The sequence below is a fragment of the Ranitomeya variabilis genome, chromosome 3 (genome assembly GCF_051348905.1).
Source record: "Ranitomeya variabilis isolate aRanVar5 chromosome 3, aRanVar5.hap1, whole genome shotgun sequence".
In the NCBI taxonomy this organism is placed as follows: domain Eukaryota; kingdom Metazoa; phylum Chordata; class Amphibia; order Anura; family Dendrobatidae; genus Ranitomeya; species Ranitomeya variabilis.
The window spans coordinates 701,103,853-701,115,727 of NC_135234.1; the positions used below are offsets into that span (position 1 = coordinate 701,103,853).

The following is an 11,875-nucleotide window of genomic DNA, read 5'->3' on the forward strand; positions in this document are numbered from 1 at the left end:
TTATTGTGTTTACTTCTATTTTCTGCACAGCTGAAGACTAACATGCCACATGTCTAAGGATAATACCACGCTTAAGGCTAAAAAGGCGCAAAAGAGAAAAAACACCTTTGAATTTGTGCATCATTTATTTACCATTTATTGAATTTGTGGTAAAATCTGCTAAGGCAAAAAGAAAGGCGAAACAAAAAAGTGATGCATGGTATGAACGCTGGTCGCCTCTCATTTCACCACTTTATTGAGTTGCCTTTCAGGGGTCTCGGAAGGCTGAGTGACCGCTGAGGGGCGCTGCAGGGGGCATGCATCTCTATGAGATGGAGCCGCTGATATTACATGCAGCGGATGCCACCATGACACTGACAGCTCAGGGCTGAGCGATGACAGCACTGTCACTGGTCACCATGGAGACGCTGCCTCCTGCTCGCTCTCAGCACGCCGCTCTAAAGTCTCTAGGACGACGGGACCACGTGACGCCTCTGGGGAGCTTACTGATTGGTCAGCGCTCGCGGAGCGGGCGGATTGAATACACCGGTTTGTGTTTAGCAATGATCAGAGGCAGCGGGAGCTCCCCGGCCATGTACACCGCCAGCCTGCGCCCGACACCCGCCCCACCTGCACGGCTGCAGGCAATCAGCGTCTCCCATCATCCGCTAATAAAAAGCGGGGGTGCGGGCTGGTGAGGCAGAGTGCTGTACGGCGAGACCGGAGGACTGAACAGGTGACCGGCGAGTGGTAAGGATCGGCTGCAGCCTGCATCTGTAGTAATGTGTGCAGTTACCGGCTGCTGTGCCCGCAGGCAGAATGGACAATCTACTAATACAAGTCTGTGCCCACTGCATGTCCAGCACATCGCTGCAGCCCCCTGGCATCGTGAGCGTGTCCTGGCAAAAGTGGGACTTTAAGTGCATGAATACTAAACTGGTGTGGTGTATAGCATATATAATATTCTACATGTCAACTTGATGAGGGTGAGAATGTATGGGGTGCATGCACTGGATACCAGCAAGCCTCCGCCTGTGTATAGCAGCTGGGTCCAGGGCTGTGGAGAATCTCCAGGTTGAAGGTTTAAATCCACCTGACTATCCTGTCCTATGCTAATCTGAGCTCCAATACGGGCAGGCAAAGTACAGTGTTCACTGCCCTAGTCATATAGCCCAATGCCAACATGGCACCATAATGCAAACACTGATTCTTTGTGTTTTCACCACCCCATGCTTCTTTTGTTCACTAGCACACTTTAAAAAAATGAAATGGCTATACTGGCTCCCATGCTGTGTGGCGCCTCTATAGCTGATGGTTGTGCTGTACAGGCAGCGCTTGCTGTCGCTAGTAGCCTCTGGCTGGCAGCAGGTATTGGAGACCTACATCCAGGTGCTATTGGGGTGTGTGTGTGTGTGTGTGTGTATATATATATATATATATATATATATATATATATATATATATATACACACACACACTGCAGTCACTATGACCCTGGATCTTAGGTAGATGGGGTGTGCCCAGAGGGCTTGAAGTTCCCCCTCTGGCCTTTATTCCATAGTTTTGCCACCACTGACCTAATATATTCTACCAGTGTGGGGTTTTTTTTTTCACACCTTATAAACTTGCAGAAACATATTCCTATCTCTTTTCCTTTCTGCTGTCACTGCTCTGTGCCAGGATTTTGATTGTCTGCCTGTGTCCAGACTAGAGTTCTGATTTTTTTTTTTTTTTTTTTTTTTCCATTTTCTCTCAAAGTTGTACAACATTATATTGTGTTAGCCAGAAAAATCGATGTGAATCCTTTTCTGCCCATGACGACAAAAGTATTCTCAGAGTGAAACGTTTAATTGGCTAACCAGAGAATGTTTGCAAGCTTTCAAAGCACAGGGGCTCCTTCAGGCGGGATTACAAAAAAATATTGTAATCCTGCCTGAAGGAGCTCCTGGGTTCTGGAACCTTGCAAACATTTTCTGGTTAACCAATAAAGGTATCACTGAGAACACCTTTGTCGTCACTGGGCAGAACAGTATTCACATCGATTTCTCACCATGTAAGTCTCTAAGGCCAGTTTCACATTAGCGTTTGGAGGAGCTGCAGACTTCCTCTGTGAAGCCTCAGCCACACTGCCACTAGCTCCACCTACTTCTGCATGCAGCCTGCGTACCTATCTTTAACATTAGGTATGCAGGTCGTGCGGCTGTATGCAGATGCTTCCGCATGCGTCGTTTTGACGATGCGGCGACCAGAGTAGGACGCAGCTGGTTGCAACTTCTTTTTTTCTCTGCATCGTCAAAATGACACATGCGGAAGCATCGACATACAGCCGCACGACCTTCGTACCTAATGTTAAAGATGGGTACACAGGCCGCATGCAGAAGTAGGCGGAGATAGTGGTGGAGGTGCAGCCGAGGGTGGGGCTTCACGGAGGAAGTCCGCAGCTCCTCAAAACGCTAGTATGAAAGTAGCCTAACACTGCATGCTGTGCCGATGTAAGTGTTGTAGCTCACCCATTACAAGTCACTGTACAGGTAAATTCCTCTTGGGTGTGGCAGGAATGTTGCTTTAGACCTGGTAACTGTGCCACTCAGATGTCCGGTGTCCACTCGCTGGCAGGTGCCACACACCATGGTGACAGTTGGCTCTGTGGGTTGAAGTCTCTGGTTATCAGCTGCCATTTCTGTTGATGGCTGGACATGTGGCTTTTGTGGAGCGATATCTCCTCATGACCTGACCTGGGCCGTCTCCGGACTCTGTAGCTGTAAGTTCTTAATGTTACAGTAATTATCAGTGAACTCATTCTGAGGCTGTAACGTGACAGCGCACATCATAAAACCTCGTGTATGGTGGCTAATGATAAAACCTTGTGCTAGCTGTGTCCAGTAGCAGAATGAGGGGTGAGACTTGATCTAATCCATGTGGCTTGGAGAGTCCACCATGTAGGTCTGTTTCCTAAAGTCCAGTTCTCATGGCCCCCTCCCATGTTAGGACTTCCTTAGTATTGCACAGGTGATGGGATTAAGGCATCAAATTGCCACCGGTTCTCTCCCCTGTATCATGTTTTCAGGATTTCCTTAGCATTGTGTTGGATGGCATTTGGTAAATACTGATTTAACTAATGCTACAGGCTTGTTATATAACGGCATCCAAACTTGTGCTGTGTATTTTTGCCTGCTAGAACCCACAGCAGCAGATCGTCAGCACTTCTGAAGCCAAATGTACAGCACTTGCTATTAAAATAGCTTCTTGATGTTTAAAGGGTTAATCTCATCTCCAAGATCCTATTCGTAGTAGGTATACAAAAGAACGGCCAAATAAACAATATAGCTCATATCCAAACTGGAATATTACCCAAAAGAATGAATCTCAGAGCAAAATATCATTAAATATAATTTATTTAAATAAATAGTTCGACAAAGAATGATCATAAAAATACATACAAAAGATGAAAGCCGGGCTAAGGACACCTAGATGCCACGCCTGGTAAGGTAGAAATACAGTTGCTGCAAGAATAGTAACGAAGATGTCCCTCTCATGTTGAGTGGATAAATACTTGTGGGTAGTGCAATATAGGTACAATACAAATTGAATGAAGAGCTCACAGCCATATGCAAGTGCAAAGCAGACTATTAAAGTCAATAGTAAATGACATGAGGAGCTGCATTTAACTAGAACAGAACCTATATATGATCCACCACCGCAGATCAACAGCCTTCATAATGAAGGTATGCACATAGCATGTAAAGTTAAAGGAGGGCATAAGTAAGCAAAACTAATGCGGTAAACCTACCAGTCGGGTGTGGACAAGAGGAGCCAACGAGTGTTTTGCTATCAGTGCTTCCTCGGGGAAGCACTGATAGCGAAACGCATGTCGGGGGCCTCTTGTCCACGCCTGACTGGTAGGTTTACTGCATTCTTTGTCAAACTATTTATTTAAAAAAATATATATTTAATGAGATTTTGCTCTGAGATTCATTCTTTTGTTTTGGGTAATATCGTAGTAGGTATAGGTAATGTAGTGTAGTTCTTCTGATTTGGTGTATGTTTCCTCATGTGCAGGCATTGCAGGGCCTTGGGTATCCATGGTTGTGACAACTGATAGTGGTAACTAGCTGTTAGTAGTCGTATCCATGGATACCTAGGGCCCTTCAATGCCTGCACAGGAGAAAAACCTAATCAGAAGGACTAGACTAAATTTCTAACTGGAAGTATCTGGTATTACACCTACTACATATTGGGATAGGATCTTCAAGATCAGATCACCCCCCTTTACGTTCTGTCTACTGTGGCCACTTACTACACCAGTGTGTGGTATTGTAAAAAAGCAACTATGCTACCCTTTCTATAGGGTCTGTCCCTGTAGAAATGGCTAAGTTGGCACTTGAGGGGAGATCTTCCTTTTTTAAAGGCTGTTAACTACCTTGACTCGAGAAATATTTTGTCTTTTTAAATATACACTAAACCAGTGTTTCACAGACCCCAACAGGTCATGTTTTCAGGGTTTCCTTAGTATTGTACAGGTAATGGAAGTATCAGGAGTTCTCTCACTTGTGCAGCACTATGGAAATCCTCAAAACATGACCAGTTGGGGTCCGTGAGGACTGGAGTTTGGGAAATACTGCACTAAACTTACACAAGGAGGGAATATACCCACTCCTTCCAGATGTTGTCCTTGGTGGGATTTTGCTACAGTGCTAACCACCGAGCCACCATGTACTGTTATAATTACACATGATTCTGACTGCTTGGTTATAAAGTTACTTAGTTAATTTTAAAGGCCATGCACATCTTTACTTCCTAGATTCAGGACAGGAATGAAACCATGTAAACATGACTATAATCTTTTAAATTGTCAAGTATATTCTTAATTGCATATTCTTGCATTGTGAAAGTATTGGCCAACACCTGGGGTTGACTGTAACACTTAATCCTTTGACTGATATTAGGTTTGTTTTTTTCTTTCCTAGTTGGAAGTCTGAGTTGATGGAAATGCATCGCAACAGTTCATCCAATATCCACTTTGTGGGAAATGCCAGTATGGGAGGCTTTGTCTACCACAAAAATCTTTCTCTACCAAAAATGGAGGCATTTGCTCAGTCCAATCTACTCCTGCCCCCACAGCAGATGCAGAGGACGGTGCTGGGTGTCATCAGTGAAAATGATCAGCACCAGAGATTTCTGAGCCTGGTAAGTAGTCTACATAGTGACAGGAGTCATCATGCCAGTGTACTTGGGGCAACTCTGGCAAAGTTGACTTGTATATCCAGGCTTCAAATTGGCATGAGAATATAAATATTCAATGTTCTGGCCTACGAAAAACTGATAGCTGCAAGACATGTAGATAAAGTTCTGTTCTCACCTTGTATCTTCTCCCATGCTGCCTCTTCAGTAGCTTCTGCAGGGTTGCCAGTGCCACCAGGTTCCAAGGATAGCTTACAGGATCAGGAGACTTGTGGACCTGATAGCCTGGGGTCTTAGAGACCTCTGGAACTTCTGGTGCAGCTTCAGTCGGTATCTTATCTCTGGAACTTGGTAGATGTGTGCGTGGTTTTTTTTTTTTTTTTTTTTTTTTTTTTCTCCCCCCTAGCCCAACAGGGTCTTATCCAAGAAACATTCAGAATGGCAGATTATGCTAATCTGAACCATAAATGGATTTTTTTTTTTTTTAGAAAGTTTTCTGCTGCTGCAGATCCACTTGCAATAAAAACCATGAAGTATTTGTGGACTTGTTCATGCTGCTGATTATTGGAAGACTCCAATTTCCAAAAGTTGGACATATATGGTTCTATTCTACACCTCTTTTGAATAATGATGCTCTTCCTCTTAAGGGAAAACCATACAGCTATTGCAACTGCTGTACAAATGAATGAGAATATCTGCATGTGTTGACTTCACTTATAGGAACATGGTCCTAGTACTCATGAATGGAAGGGTCTTGTATCTATGGACCTATGTATAAGCTTGTGAAGTCACAATATCCAGAAGTGAGAACACTGCATCTTATAGCTGTGTTTCTGATGTCTTACGACAAACCCTTTATTTCACTCTACACCTGTCACATGCTCACTATTCACTCTTATAGGGCACTGCATCAGCAAAACCTGCATCTGGCATTGAGAATGTGTTTCCTGCTGGCAAAGTGTTCACTGGTAATGAATCTGCGGTGGTCCCCAAGACATGCTTTACTATCTATGTGGATGAAGCGGAGGGTAAACCAAGGAACGCCTCATCTAAAGTAGGACGTCAAAGTGTGGAACAATCGGAGGCCAATATGACCAAGCGAAAGTTCCAGTTGGTACTGGATGTCAGTGCAGGTTTGTACCTTCTCTGGGGCCCTGGTTTGTAGTCTGTGGTCCACACAAGATCTAAATTTTTTTTTTTTTTTTCTTTGTACAAATGCAGCATCCCCAATGATGATGGACACAACACTACAATGTCTACCTGAAGAAGCAGTTTCTGAAACTGACCCAGATGTTGCAGCGGTGGCAGAATACATAGATGAGATTCACCGCTATCTGCGTGAAGCTGAAGTGTGTAATACTTCTCCCAACAAACTGTTTGGGAAGACCTTTAACACCACCATTCCTTTAATGTAGGATCAGTCAGCACACAACGACTGATCACACCAAGCCTAGGCACTCCCTGCACCAAACACAAACTGGTGGTCAGTCTAGTTTTACCCTTAGCAGGTCTGGCTGTAGACACTTTGTACCAACACTCCCTTATTTCTGACCTCTTACCCCTAGCTTGGTGCAGTATCTTGTGTAGGTTTTTTTTTTTTTTTTTTTTTTACCTATTGGGTTACTTTAAAGATATGTACACTAGTCTCTCGTTGCTATATTTTACATAACGCTGTTGTCTTGACATTTTACTATATTTGGCATTGATCACTAGTGGTGGTTATGGGGAAAATCTGCACAATTTGGTGCTTTCAAATATGAATCATGGAGTCCTATCAGTGACTCTGCATACTTAAAGGGATTGTCCATATCTAGGATAACCCCCTTCTCATACTCCACACTCGACCCCAATAAAATAAAGTGTACTCTCCCCTGTGCCGATGTTGGCACTTGTAGTCCTGGGGCTCATGTGGTTGCATGACACGTACACAGCACCAAATCGGCTCTGGCATCGCTGTCTCCACTCTTGGACAGATTGAACGTGACAAGATTAAGTCTGGGATTAGATGCAGCTCAGACTCCCTCTTATTCAATTTGTGCAAAGATGGGGACTGACACCAGGGCTGATTGGTTGTGACATGTGACCCATACGGGAATCCCAGGACTGCAAGTGTGGACAAAGTAGGAACTGTATTAAAGCCAAATGTGTGGTGAGAAGGGCTTGCCCTAGTAGAGGACAAATACTTTAAAGATGGCCATCCATCTCTGATGTGACCACTCACTTGTCCAAAATCCCAGAAAGCTGGTGTAAATGACTATCATACTCTATCATTCTGCTCTATTACATGGTACTGCAGATTATCCTGTAGTCTGGTGACGGCTTCCCTGAAGCCCAGAGTAGAGGGACATCTTAATGTCAATCTGTTTCTTTATAAAGCGTCTAAATTCTGTCCCTGGTCTATAGTTCTAGTAGAGCAGGTTTGGGTCAGTATTGCATATACAGGAGTGGGATGTGTAAAGATTATCTGGAGGAAAAATCATTTATGGTTTGACAAACATGGACATGTGAATCATATCTGTAACAAACTCTGGTCGGTATCTTAAAGTGCCAAGTCTTCAGGTTTGTGAAATATGTACAGTACAGATCTGATTTGCTAGTTGAGAGAAACTTTGCAACTTGGGGGTATGCCCATCTAGAAGATCCTATCACAACATGTAGGTAGAATATTGGCAAATGCCTACAATGAGAAATGTAGTGGCTCTTCTAATTCCGTCACTTGCTCAATGTAGGGCATTGCAGTATCTTAGTCTGTGTCATAACCATTGTTCATCATTGAGTGGTCAGAGCATGGATGCCTAAGCTGCTTCAATGCCCTGGACATGGGGTAAGCAACATGGCCAATAAGAACTATACTAAGTGGAGATATTTGCTTTTACACCTACTACATATTTGGATAGGATCTTGGAGATGAATACCCCTTAAGTCTTTGGATTATATAATTCCAAAACTTGTTTCACTTCACAAGCTAGTTACAATTTTTTTTATTTATTTTTTTTTTTTCCCCTTGACAAGTTTTTCTAGTGTAATCACTCCTATGGAATGTCCAGGGAGCCTTAAACCCCACAATTATAGTAAAATAAATGTTGCATTACCCATATGACTGCTGGCATTGAGGCCTCTGAAATATAGATGTTTGGATCTAGTTCTATAAAATGACTGGTTTAATGTAAAAGCCAATGTGTCCCAGAATGGCCAGCTCAGCTGTACTATGGCTAATGGCATTGCATTAAAATGTTAGTTAACCTGAAATTTGGTCACAAATCTTGGCTTTCACCCTTTTTACTAGGTTAAACATAGACCAAAGCCCTTCTACATGAGGAAGCAGCCTGACATCACTTCCGCCATGAGGACTGTATTGGTGGATTGGCTCGCTGAAGTCCGAGAAGAGTACAAGCTTCGTAGTGAAACCCTGTTTCTTGCAATCAACTACCTGGACAGGTTTCTGTCTTGTATGTCTGTATTAAGGGGGAAGCTGCAGCTTGTTGGAACGGCCGCCATCCTCCTGGCCTCGTAAGTGTCCCTAACCCCCACCATCCAACGTAACCCAATAGTTAGACAAGCTGTTATGCAAAGCTCCACTTGTAGTGGCTGTAATACAAGTCATCTGCTCTCAAGCTAGGCCTATACACAGGAACTGTAGGCAGATGGTTATCTATGTTGTGGGAAGCCAAGGAGAATCTAATGAGCATTGTAAATTGGGGAGGGGTCAGGTCCTTTTATTACTTTTTGTGAGAGGGGTCTTCAGGAGACCCCCCTGCTTCAATGCAAATACACTAGCACCCCTCAATTATCAAGGTGCCTCACAGGGGCATACCTCTTACAGTAAGTACCAATGCCAGTCTAGTGGCAATCGGAGACAACTCTGATCAATGTTAGCCATCCAGCACTTGTCCCATCACACAGCTGACACCTGTCCTATGTCTGCTGGGTTTGGATCAGTTTAGTGTCGGTGTCCTTTAACCCCTTGTATTACATGTTAAAGTTCAGTCTGTCAGCCTTATACACTATTTTTTGTTTGTTTGTTTTTGTTTTTTTCTTGCCAGGGATGAGTGTCCCTCCCAGTAATACATGCTGGATTCAAGCTGTGAATTTATTGTGATCATTTTCTGAGCATGTTTTGGCCCAGCTGATGCTGCTTTCCTTATCTGTATATTTTCTCTGCCCTCCCTGAGACTTTACAAGCGTTCTCCCCTTCCTGTTGCCATCAAAGGGCAGTTTAACACATGACTGATCTGTTCACTCAATGTGAAACTGCCTGTAATTGGGGTGGCGCAGAAAGCACAAAGGGGCTACATCTGATCTATATGCATTTTGCAAAAGCACTGGGGTATAAAGAAGTTGAAGCAAAAACTTTGACTCTCTAGAAAGCTGCTTGATGTTTCTGCACTCTGGAAATACTATAATTGTCTCAAATAACATCAAGGTTTCCTTCCAGCAAATATGAGGAGATCTACCCTCCAGATGTGGATGAGTTTGTGTACATAACTGATGACACCTACACGAAGAAGCAGCTTCTGCGCATGGAGCACCTGCTGCTGAAAGTACTGGTCTTTGATCTGACGGTGCCGACAATTAATCAGTTCCTCCTGCAGTATATTCACAAGCAAAATGTCAGCACAAAGACTGAACACCTAGCAATGGTAATGTCTGGAGCGTGCACTTTAATGCCTAATATTAATGGTTATTGACACTCTGCTTGTAGCCACAATACTTGTTTGACTCCGATCCTTGGAAGGAGTCACGACTTAAATTGCTGCAAATGAAATTCTCTTCCCTCTTTCCCCAGTACATGGCAGAGCTCGCGCTCCTCCAGGAAGAGCCTTTCTTGAAGTATCTTCCATCAGTAACAGCAGCTGCTGCTTATGCTCTCGCCAACTACACAATAAACCAACTTTTTTGGGTGAGTGGACACCGCTACATTTAAAGGCATTTTCAAATGGAAACTTTGTACTAGTTGTTCCACCTGATGGTGTCCTAAACTTATAATAATGGCGCTAAATGGAGTCTGTTCAGCAAAGGAGCTTCCTGGACCCCAACATGGCTGACTTATCAACCATTTTAACCCTTTAATGTCCATAATTAATATGTGAAGCATTAACTCCTTCCTGACAAGATTCATGGAGAATGCGCACATTTTTATTTGCATTCACTTTCTACATCTGACTGCAGCAGTCAGTGGTTGGTTTCCAAGGGAAGTGCAGCACTTAAACTGTATAGGAAAAATCTTGCAAGTGCTGCTCTTCAGTCTGCTGGGTCCAGCCAGCTTCAGGGCTGCCTCTGCTTGTGACAGTGCTAAAGCCTGAGCTGGGATAGGAGGCACTTCATGAGGGTGTGTGAATTTTTTTTTCCCCCCTGTCTTATAAACTTTCCATATTAAAACATGGCATCAATAAAAATCAGAAATTGGTCTTGTGGTAGGTACTCTAATCATAAATGTAGCCAAGTTGTGTCCATGCTGCCTCACCTGATCCTGAACTCTCTCGACAGCCTGACGCTCTCCAAGCCTTTACCGGCTATAGCCTGGGTGACTTGGCACCTTGTGTCGTCGACCTGCACCGAACCTGCCTCTATGCACCCAATCAAGTACAGCAAGCCATCAGGGAGAAATATAGGACTCCAAAGTAAGTGTGTGACTATAAAAACCTTGACCTCCCATCAAGATGACAATCTATGATCTTGCCTCTTATCTTCCAGGTACATGCAGGTTTCCCTTATGACCCTCCCTACATCTCTTCCTCTTTGATAGAAGAACTGGAAATGACTTGTGTAGCACTTACCTGCAGATCAACAATGTTGGTCTCGTTTTTATATGGACACTGCTGGGCAAATGTCTGAATTTTTATTTCTTTAAATTTTTATTATATAGTGACTTTTGTTAGCATGACACTTTTAACACAAACCATTGTAGAAGTTTGGCCTGAGCAGTCCTGTGAACCTGACTAAACTTGACTAGGGCAAGCTGCAAAAGATATTCGTAAACTGCTCTGGCCAAACATATCCATCGTGACAGTAAAGCTGGGTTATGTTGGATTTTTTTATTCCTACAATCGTCAACATGATATGAAGATATTACAAACTTGTACATGGCAATTACCAACAGAATCGGCTTTTAATTGTCATTGAATGTCCTTGTAAGTGTTTTTAATAAAAATTTTCTCACTTCTGCAAATCTTCTGTGTGATCACCTAACACTACTGAGTCAGACGGGTACTATAACATGCCACAGGCATCACAGGGTCACCTAGACAGCTATGGTAATTGTGCACTTCCCAGTAGTGATGTCTACATGTCTTCACGCTATAAAAGCTGCCATGGAAGTTCATGGCATGCAGAGCCAATCTGGCATTTCAGACCCTACTTCTGTTGGGGTTTTTAGCATGTGTGCCCTGAGATACTCCTGCCCTGCTGTGGACAACCCCATTCCCTGTTACGATCTAAAGCCAAATATAAGCATCCATGACTATTCTAAAGTCACACTACCTGCAGGTCTCCTGTGCATGTGTAAGGAGGAGCGGGCTGCGAGTACCTCTCCTGTGCCAGGTCCAGACCTGTCTGGGGAAAGAATAAGACCGGACAAATCTCTTTATCTGGAAGTGGGGGGGGGCATACCTAAAACGCAGCACGCGTGGAAGCAGTCAGTTTTGGCACAAACAGCTGGCAGTTGAAGGGACAGTGCTCCATTTCCTGAGCACCAGCGCTGCAAAGGGCCTTGTGC

The 11,875-nt window shown here is 43.7% G+C and overlaps 1 protein-coding gene across 2 annotated transcripts; it reads left to right on the plus strand.

Moving 5' to 3' along the window:
* The first annotated feature begins 464 nt into the window (after window positions 1–464).
* Window positions 465–11,322, plus strand: CCNA1 (cyclin A1). 2 transcript variants are annotated; one of them, XM_077298201.1, is made up of 9 exons: window positions 465–729; window positions 4,947–5,166; window positions 6,062–6,293; window positions 6,382–6,509; window positions 8,447–8,670; window positions 9,596–9,800; window positions 9,947–10,060; window positions 10,648–10,781; window positions 10,855–11,322. In XM_077298201.1, the coding sequence occupies exons 2-9, from the start codon at window positions 4,963–4,965 to the stop codon at window positions 10,901–10,903; spliced, it is 1,290 nt and encodes a 429-aa protein (XP_077154316.1). In that variant the 5' UTR covers window positions 465–729; window positions 4,947–4,962; the 3' UTR covers window positions 10,904–11,322. The 2 variants fall into 2 exon arrangements, with proteins under 2 accessions (XP_077154316.1, XP_077154315.1); XM_077298200.1 differs by lacking the exon at window positions 465–729 and adding an exon at window positions 2,605–2,740.
* The last annotated feature ends 553 nt before the right edge of the window (window positions 11,323–11,875 follow it).